Below are 15,568 nucleotides of genomic sequence, written 5' to 3'. Positions count from 1 at the left end.
ATTGACCCTAGGACTTATTTTTTTAAAGCCTAGTACTTATTCTATCGGTCTCTTTTGCCGAACCGTTAAGTTACAGGGTCGTAAGCACACCAACACCAGTTGTTAAGTGGTGGTGGGGGATAACACTGACACAAAGACACACACACATAGATATATTCATAATATATATATATATATATATATATATATATATATATATATATATACGACAGGCTTCTTTCAGTTTCCATCTACCAAATCTACTGACAAGGCTTTGGTCGGCTCAAGGCTATAGTAGAAGATACTTGCTGAAGACGGCATGCAGTGGAACTGAACCCAGAACCATGTGGTTAGGAAGCAAGCATCTTTTCACAAACCCACACCTCAAAGCTTACAAGAAACACAATTTTGCATATAGGAGCCAGGGTGGTTGTTTTTATTTATATTTATTTTTGTGGGTAAAAAAGTGTTTTACATGTCACCAAATCTGACATATGCAGAAATTGGCAGATCCTAGGATCTCTTCATACATACATACATACATACATACATACATACACACATACATACATACATACATACATACCATGCTTTCATTAATTTTTTAGGTGGCTGTGTAGTCACAAACAGCCACATTCTTGACCTTCCTACCCTTGACTCTGTGGCATATTGAGGATGTAACAGCTGGAGGAAGAGAGAGCTACACCAGCTGGTACACATCTACAGCTGAGTAGATTGGAGCGACATAAAAAAACAAAGCACCTTACAGAAGGAAATGCACCACTTGTCTGGGCCAAGAATTGAACTAACAACCTCGTTATCATGACACTTTAACCACTAGGCCATGAGCTATTAGTTGAGTAAATACCTATGGCCAAGATTAGAATCTGAATCTCTGAGTTTATTCGCTGAAAGCCTAATACTTCCACTACATTATCCAGCAATGCTTACAGTAAATGTTTCATTAAAAACATCTAATTAAACCATTGATATTTCTATATTAAATATAGACCACGAGGAACGAGTTTCTTCCAATTCCATGTACAGGCACCACCAAAAACTGAGGTTGAGTTTAGCCTGGTCTATGAGGAACTGTTGATTCGTCGTGGAGGAGAATATGAGCCTACCTTCTATTTACACCCTGGTAATGTCGTTGATGATTTCGAAGTGACAGTTAAGATCCAAGAATTACGCCCTCTCGTTAACCTCAAGGTACCTCCAATAAAAGGAGAACTTCTTTCCAGCTTCGATGATAGCGGTATGTATACACCATTATATTATACCATATTGCATACTTTTGTGGATATAGAACTCATTCACCACACTTTTGTGTATCTATTTCATCTGAACATTATTACATCACCGCTTTCTCTGTACATATTATTCCATTATTACTTTCTGTGTACATTTCATCACCATTTCTGTGTGCACATCATTATTCCATCATAACTTTCTGTGTATCACATGCATTATTCCATCACCACTTTCTGTGTACACATTATCATATGATCACAGCTTTTTGTGTACAAATCATTGTACATTGGTTACAAATCACCAATATGTATATTTTGTCATTATTTATTGTACAAATAGGCACAGGAGTGGCTGTGTGGTAAGTAGCTTGCTTACCAACCACATGGCTCTGGGTTCAGTCCCATTGTGTGGCACCTTTGGCAAGTGTCTTCTACTATATCCACAGGCCTTGTGAATGGATTTGGTAGACAGAAACTAAAAAAAGTTCATCATTCACACACACACACACACACACACACACACACGCGCACACACACACACATATATATGCATATATGTATAAATGTTTGTGTGCCTCTGTGTGTGTCCCCACTATCGCTTGACAACTGATTTTGATGTGTTTATGTCCCTGCAACTTAGCGGTTCGGCAAAAGAGACCAATAGAATAAGTACTAGGCTTACAAAGAACAAGCCCAGGGGTTGATTTGTTTGACTACAGGCAGTGCTCCAGCATGGCTACAGTCAAATGACTGAAACAAATAAAAGAATAAATCCTTATTACATTACCACTTTCTGTGTACATCATATTTTATCATAATTTTCCATGTATACCTCTGGCCCCATCTTCTAATAGTTCCTTTAATCTACAGTCCTGGATTGGTACTTTTTATTATCAACCCCTAAATGGATTAAAGTCAAAGTTAACCCCAATGGGACTTTAACTCAGAACACAATATTGGAATTAATATAAGATATTCTGTCCTACATGAACAGCTCTGCCAATTTGTGCCTTAGCATACAAGTGGCTGAGTATTCCATGGGTTCATATGTAATCAATGTAATCCTCAACCAGATTCCCTATAACGCAACATGTGTCAATTTTAATGAAATATGTCACCTGTCTGGTGGGCTCCAAGGCCAGACACAATGACAAGCGACAGAATTTTTAAAATGTGCACATCTGTAGAAATGCATTCAACAACTGATGTTGACATAATGTTGAAGATAAAATAACAAGAAAACATCAGGTTATGGAGATCTTTATTTCTGAGATGAGGAATTTCTATATATAGATGTATTAGTCAGACTGGTGCTCTCATCTTGACGGTTGCCTTCTCTATCTTTCCAGCTGTATATACTCCAGCTTCCTTCACATCAATCCTTTGGTAAGTGTGAAGCTGTCCTTTGTGTTCTTGCATCATCAGTGTCTTCCCTTCTTCTGGATGTTTGTGCTCCAACTGTCTTCGGGTGTTGTGCGATTCACCTTAGTGCCTTGCTTGGGATTGAACTCAGAACTTCTTGTTGACTGCACTAAATAGCGTTGTGGATAAAGGTGTGGAAATGTAGATGTTCTGAGTTTAATCTCAAGCAAGATACTAAGATGAATCACAAAACATCTGAAGAAGGCTGAAATGTACACAGCTGAAACATAGTGAAAGCAATAATCAAGATGAGGATGCACTCCAACTGATACATCAGGCTACATATTTGGTTAACATAGTCTAAGATATACTATGCCTAAAGAACAAGAGATGATTGTGGGTTCAGCACTTTTGATACGTTTTATCCCCACTTAAACATGGACGTTCTATTAGAACAAACTTTACTGCAATGGATATCATGAGAGCAACTCTCATATGGCCTTTTTGGTGCAAAATGCACGTTTGTTTATATCGCTGGTGGGGAGATAAATCCCACCATCTCCAGTGCCTATCATTGATAAACCCAAAGAAGATCAAAATCACATGATCTGGTGGTCTCGGTACTGGAGATCATGAGAATTTATATCCACGCCAGTGATATAAACAAGTTTCTCTCATGGCATCTACCACAGTAAAGTTTGTTCTTTTGTTTTAATAGAACATCCACATTAAATGGGAATAAATATTACCTCACAGGATTAAATCTGCCTCTGTCGCTAATATATATTTTTTAGATGTAATGTTTCCTCAATTATGAGTCACCTGGGGTTAAATAGCAACAACAGACATTCACACTGATATACTGAGAGACGTTATTTCTGGCCCTTAAATTTTAAATCCACTGAAGAATTTCTATGACAGATTCAGAAAGTTGGAGAATGTTACATATTATCATTCTTGTACAAATTAAGTGCCAACAATTTTCAAGAATTATTTATATATTTGTTTCTGTGAGAAGCTGACATTTTCAGTATTACTTCATAGACATTTTTCTTTTTATGTAACCTAGAGTGGCCAACAAATTTTGTTATGCCTGTGTACATATGTCTATGTATGCATATGTATGTCCTTATTCAGTTTGATTTCAAGATTTCTTGCCAATAGAGAAAGAACTGGTTTCTAACCTAGATCCAAGGCTCCTTCATTGGAATTTCAACATCAACAACAGGGTATTTTTGTTTGTATGTATGTATGTATGCATGTATGTGTTCTATGTACACACACACACACACATCATCATCATAATCATCATCATCATCATCATCATCATCATCATCATCATCATCATCATCATCATCATCATCCAGTAATGCCCATTTTCCATGCTGGCATGGGTTCGACAGTTTGACAGGAGATAGATAGATAGATAGATAGATACTTGCATACACACATAGTACAAATATATGTATACATATTCATGAAAATCATGTCACGCCATCATCTTCATGGCTATCAGCATCACCACCACCACCACCACCATCATCAATGTCAATTTTACTCCTCACCCCATTCTCCCAATATTTGCATAGATCGGATAGGTCTCAGATCTGTCTGCCTACCATCAATCAACCAACCAATTATCCAATAATGATAGTTTTTTTTTTATTTCTTCCAGTTAAAGGTCAGTAGCTGAGATGTCAAGAATATTTTCTCCCTATAACACAGGGGTCAGCAAAAGGTGGGGGTCACTGAGACTTTAGAAGCTTTTGTAAACATTCTTCAAATTTAATGTAGTTGGAGCCATTGGGCATTTGATGATTTACTTACATACTCATACTGGTGACACGTGAAAGGCACCTGTTTCAGTGCCACATGAAAGGCACCTGTTTCAGTGTCACATAAAAGGTATCCATGCCAGTGACCAGTGACATGTAAAGGACACCCGTGCTGATGAGACATAAAAGGCACTTGAGTCGATGACACGTAAAAAACACCCAGTACACTCTATGGAGTGGTTGGCTTAGGAAGAGCATCCAGCTGTAGAAACCAAGCCAAAACAGACTAAAGCCTGGTGCAGCTCTCCAGCTTACCAGCTCCAATCAAACTGTCTTATCCATGTCAGCATGGAAAACAGACACTAAATGATGACAATGATGACACGCATTGGTAGTGATGGAAATCTGGGGAGTGATATATGGGGTTGTTTTTATATATAAGGTACAATATAGCATATATGGTGGGGAGCACGGAAAAAGATATTTAAAAACATGAGCAACTACAAAAATATAGTTTCCTACCCTTGCCATAGCATATAAACTTATTCAAATTTAGCTTATGATTGTTTCTTTTTTTTTAACCATTTTGACCTTGTGTACTATGGTACAAATCCTCTGTTTCAAAGTGATTTGAATTAAAACCTTCCATCAAAATTTCTTGTTAATTTATTAATTATTAGCGATGGAAGAAGTATTAATACCAAAAGATAATCTTAATATCTGACTTATCATTGGATGCCTTGTTAGAACACCAAGTGTCTATAAGAAAGGATCTCTCAAGGCTAATAACGCAATATTCGGTGTTCTAACAAGGCATCCATGTTAAGTGGATGTCAATTTATGTTCCAAACATCTAATTAATAATGACAAAGTTATTTTACTAAGTGTTTCATTATTTTCAAAATTATTTGAAACAAAGACAGTGTATTTCATCAGAAATATAATAACAAAAGGATTAAATATCATATGAGTCTATCAGTCTACGTGTTCTGTAACTGACCTGAAACCACCCCCAATTCTATGATACAAACTTTTTGTTTTAAAGCGATCTAAATTAAAGTGTTCCATCAAAATTTCGTGCTGAATTATATTCCAAACGCCAACTTAATAATGACAGAGGTGTTTTTCCTAAATTCTTCATTCTTTTGAGAATTAACTGAAACAAAAGTAATGTATTTTCATAAAATTAGGAGGATGAAATGAGTTCACAACAATTTCTCTATGTTGCAGTCCAAAATGATATGGTGACCATCAGCAAACCTAATGAAAAAACAGCCATTATCACCATGCGGGCTTCTCGTCTACAACAAATGAAGGAGTCGCAAGACGGTTTGAAAGGCCTTTTAACTATCAACTACGATACTAAACGAGGAAAAGATGCTGGAGACATGTTGGTAAGTTCGAATAAATCTCTCTCTGCAGCTCTCCTCTGATACTATTTTATTTTTCCTACTACCGGTACCAATTCACTTATTAGCCATTCTTCACCCATTAATATTGTTCTCTCCACCCCCATATTACAATAATTCACACACCATCATGGACCAAATTACCTCTCATCATACGCTATGCCTGGCTCCTGTCCCTTCTCCTATAACTTACTCAACACATCATCTCTCTCTTTCTCCCTTCCTCTCCCTCCCCTCTCTCTTGCCCCCACCCCCTCCCGTTCTCTCTCTCTCTTGCCCTTTCCCAGTCAATTGTATCATTTTACTATCCCGCTGCTCTCCTCCCTGCCTGCCTGCCCCTCCCCCATCATGAGCTCTCCGTACAATTTTGTAAACCCACATTTGCCAACTTTTATTCACCTCATGCATTGAGGAACCACCTGGACAACTCTTCTCCACTTTTTGCCTCTCTGCAGCTCCTAGTGATCATTCTCTCCCTCTCTTCTAAATGAGTAGCCATGTAGCTCCTTTACAATATCCTGCCCTCCCCACTTTCTTTCATATTTTAACCAATCAATCTCAAGTATAAAGCCTTTCTCTTCACCAGGGTTCATACTCTTACAAGCTTCTTGACAACCTCACTAGTGCTGGTGCCACATAAAAAGCACCCAGCACACACTGTAAAGTGGTTGGCATTAAGAAGGGCACCCAGCTGTAGAAACCACACTAAAGTAGATGCAGCCTTTGGACCCATCAGATCCTGTCAAACTGTCCAACTCATGTCTGCATGGAACATGGACATTTAATGATGATGAATATGATGAGTATGATGATGATGATGATGATGATGATGATCTTTTTACTGAAGAATGTAAATGACACCACTGCTTTTTTGCTCAGAGGTGCCAATGAACATGTACATTAAATGATGATAATGATGATGATGATGATGAAGATACTTGTCCAAGATGTTATGTATTGGGATCAAATCCAGGACTTTGTGGTTGTTAAGTGAACTTCTTAACCACTCAGCTAATATATTCATTCAATGTTTTGTTTGTATTATTTTTTCAAAGATAGAAAATTTTATTATTTGAATCTTAGGTTTTCCATAGTAGTAGTAGTGGTAGTGGTAGTAGTAGTAGTAGTAGTAGTAGTAGTAGTAGTAGTAGTAGTAGTAGTAGTAGTAGTAGTGGTAGTGGTGGTGGTGGTGGTGGTGGTAGTGGTGTTAGTAGTAGTAGTAGTAGTAGTAGTAGTAGTAGTAGTAGTAGTAGTAGTAGTAGTTTCTTTTGTTGTTGTTCAGCCCTTGATCAACCCTAATTGCACAAACCTAGGATCAAAGACGTTCTCATCATGATAAACTCGTCTTTTTTATCGGAAAACTACATTGTCCAATGTAAGTCATACATCTATCTTCCATTAATGAATATGCTGTGTTGTTATCATGTTTTTCTTCCATTTCTGCAGATCTTCAATGGTTATTTCCTGCATTTCTTCGCTCCTAGTCACTTTGAAACTCTGCCCAGAGATATAGTGTTTGTTTTGGATGACAGTGGTTCCATGGCAAATTCTAAATTGGAACAGATGAAGCTATCATTGTTCAAAATCCTCTATACACTCACAGAAAAGGACAGAATTCACTTCATTCAATTCAGTGACCTTATAAATCCCCGAAAAGAAGGCTTTGTTGAAGTAACTCCAGAAAGTATCAAAGAAGCCATAAATTATGTAGAAACAGAATTCGTAGCCCAAGGAGGTATAACAATTTTATACAATTAAAAAAATATCTAATTTGAGAATTAGAAGTGTGTCTGTATCTTTCTCTGTTTGTCTGCCCCAACAGAGGCAGATATCGCTCATCTCCTTGGATTTATCTCCCTTAGTCATTATATACTTACCACCTGATAAGTAATATTGAAGATACTTTTTGCCACTTCTTGCTATACAGTTCTGGTTTTCCAGCAACTGATGATCCAGCACCTCTTTTAATCCAAAAATAATCATGTGAGAACACTTAAATCTCTCTCAGCCATTATTATCAACTTATTTATTGTCAAGCCTTCACTACAGACATTTGTTCATTCACTAATTACATACAATGAAGGCCTAAACACTCTGCTTCCATCTTATTGAAATAATATAAAGTTGTAAACATTTAAAACTAAATCTAATACCATATACAAATCCATTAAAGAATCCTCTCTGGGAAATGCAAGTCAATAGATAAGGTACCTTTGCTGCAGAGAATATAATGCCATAGCATGAAAAGGTGAAAAGATAAATATATGCCATTCACAGTTACATTTCAAGAGAGGGTTATGTAGAGGTCTAGTGATTTGGAGGCTAACTAGTGATATTAGATTTTGCTTCAAATATTTGTTTCAAATATTTGCACTATCATACTATCATAGTTGAAGGTCTGGAATAATGTCTCTAACTTTATAATATGTTTAGTGACCAAACAAGCCTGTATCGTGAAGGTTTTGTTGTGAAAATGTTATTAAACAACATGACAGTTGTCTACAAGGAATTTACCCTGCATTATTATTATTGTCTTCAAAAAAAGCAGTGAACTGATAGAATCGTTAGTGAGTCAAACAAAATGTTTAGTAGCATTTCTTCCAGCTCTTTACATTCTGGGTTTAAATTCCACTGAGGCTGACTTTATTTTTCATCTTTTCAAGGTTGATATAAGTATTTAAGTATTAGTTGGATATTGGTGTCATTGGAATCAACTTAATCCCTCCCTTGAGATTGCTGGCCTTGTGCCAAAATTTGAAGCCATTATTACATGCCTTCTGCTAATCTGGCCAAGCTGAACATCTTAATCACTCAGCTATACTACGTCTGCAAGTTGTAATTATTTCCTGGTAGTTATTTCCATTCAATCATTCCTTATTTTCCATTGTAGGTACAAACATCAATGATGCCATATTGAAGGGATTTGAGTCTTTTAGGGACCTCCCTCAAAGCGATGAAGCACGTGCAAGAATGTTGATTTTCCTGACTGATGGTCAGGCTACCGCAGGTGAAACCAACAGAGAAAAAATCTTGAAAAATTTTCAGTCATCCAACATGTACAACGTCACTGTATTTGCTATTGGTTTTGGAGCTGATGCTGATTTTGCCCTTATGAAAAGAATCAGTTTTGAACATAAAGGTATTGCCTGTAGAGTTTATGATGCCAAAGATGCAAATACTCAAATGTACAAGTTTTTCCAGCAAATTGCGAAAATTCTCTTGTTGGGTATTAATTTTGACTATGATTCTAGCTATATCGACAGGAAAACAATAACCATGTTTGGTGATGGAAATTATTACTCTGGTTCTGAAATGGGTGTCATAGGCAAGTTCAGAAGAGGTTATCAAGGTGATATTGACGTCAAAGTGAATGAGTTAAGGAATGGTCGGTCTATAAAAGTGAAAGATCTTGGCAAAGTAAAAGTGCAATATGATCCACCTATGTTCATGACAGAAACAGAATATAAAATGATGGTAGAAAGAATGTGGGCATTCATGTCTGTTAAATCCATGATGAGAAATCTTTACATGAGAAAATACGAGAATAACTTCCGTGAAAATTACAAGCAGTTGAGAACGCTGTCCCTCAAGGTGGGTTTTATAAAAACTATTTTATATTCTTGATTCCTAATCAACTTTTCTCATTCAAGGCAAAACACAGTCCTTAGGGGATGGGATGTTAGAGAGAGCCAAAATAGGGCAAACAAATTAACTTGTTTAAGAAAATTAAGCTGGTTTGAAATTTCAAACATTTAAAAACTTGTCCAACTCCATGATGAAGTAGGAAAGAATTAAAGTGGATGCAAAGTCTATTTCCTCGTCTCTTTAATAAAGAAAGTGAAAGTGGTGAGCTGGCAAAATCATTTGCATGCCAGGCAAAATGCTTAGCATCATTTCAGCCATCTTTACATTCTGAGTTCAAATTCAGCCGAGGTCGACTTTATCTTTTATCTATTTGGGGTCAATAAAATAAGTACCAGTTGAGTACTGGGGTGGATGTAATTGACTTACTCCACTCTCTCAAACTTGCTGGCCTTGTGCCAAAATTTGAAATCAATAAAGAGGGTGGCAGGTACCAAATAAAGGAGTAAGTAGTAAGTCCCCTGGACATTACTGTCTGGAGTCCGAAGACTCATTGGGACGGCCACTTGGTTTCTGTGATGTATAAAAGGCTGAGATCACATCATCTCCACTGAACAAACACAGGGTTACTCATTAACAACTGGGTGGACTGGAGCAACATGAAATGAAATGTTTTACTCAAGAACCGCTCATTTCATGAACCAAAACTATGATTTGTGATCATGAATACAATATCCTAACCACCAGGTCACATACCTTCATTCAAATAAAGAAAGGGGTGGGGTTTGCCAAAAGTTTTCCCAGTTCTTTTCTGCTGATAAAATTAAGATGATCTTCAACTTTAAACATTTTAAATTTGTCCAAAACTATGGTGAAGAAAGAAGAATTAGTACAGATTTGTATTTTGACTTTTCATAAAGTAAGAAACAAAAAATTTCACAATTTTATTTCTGTGATTGGCAGGGACATGTATTTGTCAGTTTGAGAATCAAAGGTTTAAATGGTATGAAATAAAAATGCCTTGTGATATTTCAAACACCCCTATTACTTTCCCCTTGAAAACTCAAGTTGCCTTTCATCCTTCAAGGTGGTGGGTAGAAGTACGAGTAATATTACGACTTCAATTCAATCAGCTATATTCTTCTCCTTCAAACTGTGCCAAAGTTAGAAATTGATATGTTTGTGAATTGGCAGAGTTGATAGAGTATTGGATGAAATACATTATGGAATTTTTTCTATTACCTTCCATTCTGAGTTCAAATCCCAAGGAACAAATATCTCTGTACCATCTACCCTGCAACACAGTCTCCAGCAGAAAGGGTTATCATTGCCAAAATCAAAGATGGATGGCTGAATATTCATTCTTGACCCCTGCTTCCAGTGGGGGGGGGGGGTCAATAACTAAAATATGAGTCTAAGACGGTTGGTTGACAGATGCAGTAGAGCATCAGACAGAGTGCATTGTGGTATTTATTCCAGCATTTTTGTGTTTTGAGTTTTAATCCTACCATAGCCTTCATGGATGGTTGACTCAATCCACTTCCAGGTTTAACACCACCACCTTTAGGTCTCTGGTTTGGGAATATCTTTTTTTAACTCCTTCTCTCTGTCTGTCTGTCTCCCTGTCGCTCCCTTCCACCAGATTCAGAGGATTGTAAGCTCTTTCCTCCAAGTATTTGGGTAAACATCACTTTTCAATTTCTTAATTATATGTCTTAATTGCATAAATATATCATTAATGATGTTTATGCTTTCCTACTTCTAATTTATAAATGTTGGGCAGAAGCAATTTTTTTTTCCCCACCAAGATTTCCAGCATTGTGATCATGTACAGCACATTAAGTGATCATATAATTACTGTGGATATATTCTGTGATATTTACAAATCAGCTCTCTCTCTCTCTCTCTCTATATATATATATATATATATATATATATATATATATAGTTAAGTTAGCTTACCAATTATTTTTGTTGGTAGTTAATTTATAATATATTGTTATATATATATATATATATACAAAGTTTTAAATTTAAAAGAGAGTTTTGACGCTAATATCCATTATTATTGAAATTTATTCCTATGTCAACATTTCTGTATAAGGCTATATTTGACTGTCAAATTTAAGTCAAACGATCCTTAAGGAGTCAATTTAGACCTTTTGCAGTGAAATCTCTTGCTATATTGGTAACGATTACATGTTTTTCTAGGAACAAATATATATATATATATATATATATATATATATACATGTACATATATATATATACTAAATAAGAAGGAATGAATGGCTCAAAACATCCCTACACACATTTCAATAGCATGATTATTGGTTACCAATGCAAAGTACACTTTATGACATTATGTAATTCTGCATTGTTGCATAACCACCCCCATTTCGTCAGGAGATATTCAGCTGTCATTTAGTAAAATACAATCAATCTATGAGAATAAAAATATTCATAAGCACCTGTTTGAATCCCATTGCATTATATATACACAGGGTGCTGTGAATAAATTGTCGTCTAAATTATGCAAACATGAAAATAACACTAACATCTCATTTTAACAGATATATTTACCAAAATTACAAAAAATTCCCTTGAAATTCTAAAGAGTAAATTTATTCAATAAAATCGCCATTGGTTTCAACCACAGCCGCCAGACGACTTCGGAATCTCCTGCAACTCTTCTGGACAGTCTCCTTACTTAAGTTGATGAATGCTTCCATAACTCTTATCTTCAGATCATCTTTGGTGTTACAAGGAGTTTTATTGGCCTTTCACTCAACTGCGCTCCACACATAATAACCAAGGGGTTTGCAGTCTGGCGAGTTAGGTGGCCAGATGTTACGGGTGATGTAGTCGCAGAAATTGTCTGACAGTCCTGACTGGGTTCTCCTGCTTGCGTGACATGGTGCAGAGTCGTGTTGCCAGACATAGGGTCTACCAGCAGCCACCCTCTTGACTCAGGGCAGCACTACCTCCTCCAGGCACTTGATGTAGGCTTCTGTATTGAGTCTGAGGCCATGTGGGAAGATGAATGGAAGCAAAACGTTGCCATCACTAGTGATCACTCCAGACACCATGGATGTTTGATTTTTATCACTCTTGGTATATCTTTTGGGAACACGGCAAGCCAATGGTTGTTCTGTGTGTTCACCATCTGATCCTGGCAGAAATTTTTCTCATCTGAGAAAAAACAAAGGATTCTTGAGTTTGTTCAAAAGCTTCGTAACGCGGTCTTTCCTTTTGTCCTTGATGGCTGGGGATAAAAATTGGCCCTTTTTCATCTTGTATGAGGAATACCAAATGTCTTCATGTACTACCTGCCTGACAAGAAGCTTAGACACTCCCATGTCCTTGGCAATGGACCGGATTGATTTGGATAGATCGTTGTCAGTCATGGCCTGGATCTCACAACAAATTCAGGAGTTCTTTTCTTATCAGAGCAATAAGAGTGAGTTTTCTGAGCTGCTGTACCTTCATAATCAACATTAGGCTCATCTAACTCTTTCCGAATCCTCTGCACTGTCCTCAGATTGACACCCAGACATTTTGAAATGTTTGTATTGGAGCTTCCAGGTGAATGACAAGCAATACAGTATGTTGTTTACAAAATTTCTGGCAGAGTGAATTGCATCATGGTGCTATTCTTCTCACATCTATAAGATGGTAACAATTTACACATCGCACCTTGTGTGTGTATGTATGTATGTATGTATGTATTTGTATATATATATATATATATATATATATATATATATATATATATATATATATAAATTAAAAAATAGGGTAAAAAATCATATATTAATTAATATTGATTAATTACCAGGAAGCTAGCACAATTTAGGTCTTAATAGACACAAGATGTGATCTATTTCTAGCACATTGAATGTCCACGTTATTGGTCAACGTTATATATATATATATATATATATATATATATACACACACACACACACATTCACATAGGTATAAAATCTTCTGGGAAGGTAACAGCGATGGGATAGGTAGTGTGGGCACACTTCTTGCAGAAAAGTGGGTGGATAAGGTCATAGAGGTAGTCAGAGTCTGTGATAGAGTACTTAAGCTCAGGCTAGTCTTGCAGAATAGTATAGCAACAATTATCTCTGCCTACACCCCACAAGAGCGCCTACCAAATGAGTAAAGGACCGTTTTAATATTTTTCTGCTGGCTACCTTAAAGATGAATGGCAATGATCTCACCTTCGTGGCTGGGGATTTCAATGGGCATGTCAGGTGGCAGCTCGGTATCTTCCATGGTGTACATGGAGGCCATGGGATTGGTTCCTGAAGCGAAGAGGGGATAAGGCTACTGGAATTCTGTGATGTGAATAACCTATTGATCTGCAACACCAATTTCAGGAAGCCAGCCAGCCACCTGATAACCTACCAATCAGGATTTGGAAGTTTAAGGACCCTTCATATGGTCAGAGATTATAGTAGGATTTGGTAGACGGAAACTGAAAGAAGCTCAACGTATTTGTGTGTATGTATGTACCTATGTGTGTGTGTCTGTATTTGTCCCCCCATCACTGCTTGACAACCGGTGCTGGTGTGTTTACAACCCTGTAACTTAGCAGTTCGCCAAAAGAGACTGATGGGATATTTACTAGGCTTGAAAATTAAGTCCTTGGGTTGATTTGTTTGACTAAAATCCTTCAAAGTGGTGCTCCATGTGGTGTGTGCGTACGAGTAGATGGAATCGCCTTACCTCGGTTTTCCTTTCCTCGACTGCGAGTCCGTCTTGCGGTATCCGATCCTTGAAGCTTGCCCCGACCCAAAGTACACCAGGAATTGCAGCTGCTTCTCCCAAACCTTCCCAAACCTAGACCGTCGCTTAACACGTCTTGTCCTGACCGCAGCCCCGTTCGAAAAGGGCACGAATCCCGATCGAGGCTCCCTCTGCCCTTTTTCCCCTTCCGGTCGACTCGCCCTTCCGGTCAGCCTCCCCAGACACTGACGTCATACCACACTCCAGCATGGCCGCAGTCAAATGACTAAAACAAATAAAAGAATAAAACAATTTACAGTATATGTGTGTGTGTGTGTGTGTGTGTGTGTACATTTATTAAAAGTATATGTTCCTATTTCTCTTCCAGTATCATTTCCTAAACTCCCTGACCAAGATGCAACTGGATTTGCCTATATTTGGAGGTTTGTCATCAAAGTTTATTGATATCAACCCGGACTATCAGAGAGATAATTATGCAAGTGAGTATTAATATTTATATATATATATATATATTGCTCTACATAACATTTATTTACTAATAATATTCTAAATACTACAAATGGCAAACTATAGTGTCATTACATACAGGTTTTCAATGAAGCAATCATTGGTTCACTATATTTCTAATGGGGAGAACTGATAAGGGAGTCTTTGTAACATAGTGCAGAACAAATATCACAAGGGACTTTGAACAACACCATTTATTTAGTTTGTTTTTTGGTGACTATATGCAACATATATATATACATATATATATATATATATAAATGAAACATCCAAACACTGAGATTTGAAATTAGATGTTACTACTGTTCATATCATCTGTGGATAAATTTTAAATTTGATGATATCACCAGCAGTGACATGGGTGGAACGCAGTTATAATAGCTTTAAATAGCTATGAATTATAAATTTGCACGAAGCGTAATGATGCTTAACAAGCATCTTACCTTCTAGAAATAAGAGCTAAGTTTTAAATTAATCCACTGTAGCACACCAAGATAACAGAGAAAAACAGTATACGAGGAAAACAGAAAGAATTAAAACATTTAACAGCACAAATAAAAATATTATGCAATTAGGGATATCCACAAACCAGGTTTCAGCTTTTGGGTATTTAGACTTATATTTAGACATATATATATATATATATATCATCATATATTATACATATATATAAGAAATTAAATAAGTGACAAGGAAATAAGAAATTATGTCTTGAACTATATATACACAGTTGTCTGTACACACACACACACACACACACACACACACACACACACACACACATGTAAATGCTATCCCAAATAAAATTGCACTCCCTTTTTGAAGCTCCAATGAAGCTATACGGAATTATCCAAGTGCATTGCATCATTAGTAGCCATCTGAAGTTGTCTAAAGAAGAACTTTCTATGTAGAAACTCAGGTTTCAAACAAATAGAAAATC

General features: G+C 36.7%; 1 protein-coding gene across 1 annotated transcript in view; it reads left to right on the top strand.

Annotated features, from left to right (window-relative positions):
• The window catches only part of LOC106867818 (inter-alpha-trypsin inhibitor heavy chain H5), a 126,617-nt gene that overhangs the window by 75,650 nt on the left and 35,399 nt on the right, over nucleotides 1-15,568 (top strand). Inside the window, exons 4-8 of the mRNA XM_089340307.1 lie at nucleotides 990-1,237; nucleotides 5,600-5,763; nucleotides 7,225-7,513; nucleotides 8,669-9,369; nucleotides 14,489-14,600. Coding sequence (XP_089196433.1) covers nucleotides 990-1,237; nucleotides 5,600-5,763; nucleotides 7,225-7,513; nucleotides 8,669-9,369; nucleotides 14,489-14,600 — 1,514 coding nt within the window. The remainder of the gene's footprint in view (nucleotides 1-989; nucleotides 1,238-5,599; nucleotides 5,764-7,224; nucleotides 7,514-8,668; nucleotides 9,370-14,488; nucleotides 14,601-15,568) is intronic.

The sequence above is a fragment of the Octopus bimaculoides genome, chromosome 23, assembly GCF_046866305.1.
Source record: "Octopus bimaculoides isolate indiv1 chromosome 23, ASM4686630v1, whole genome shotgun sequence".
Classification (NCBI taxonomy): Eukaryota; Metazoa; Mollusca; class Cephalopoda; order Octopoda; family Octopodidae; genus Octopus; species Octopus bimaculoides.
This window is presented reverse-complemented; position numbering and strand designations above follow the sequence as displayed.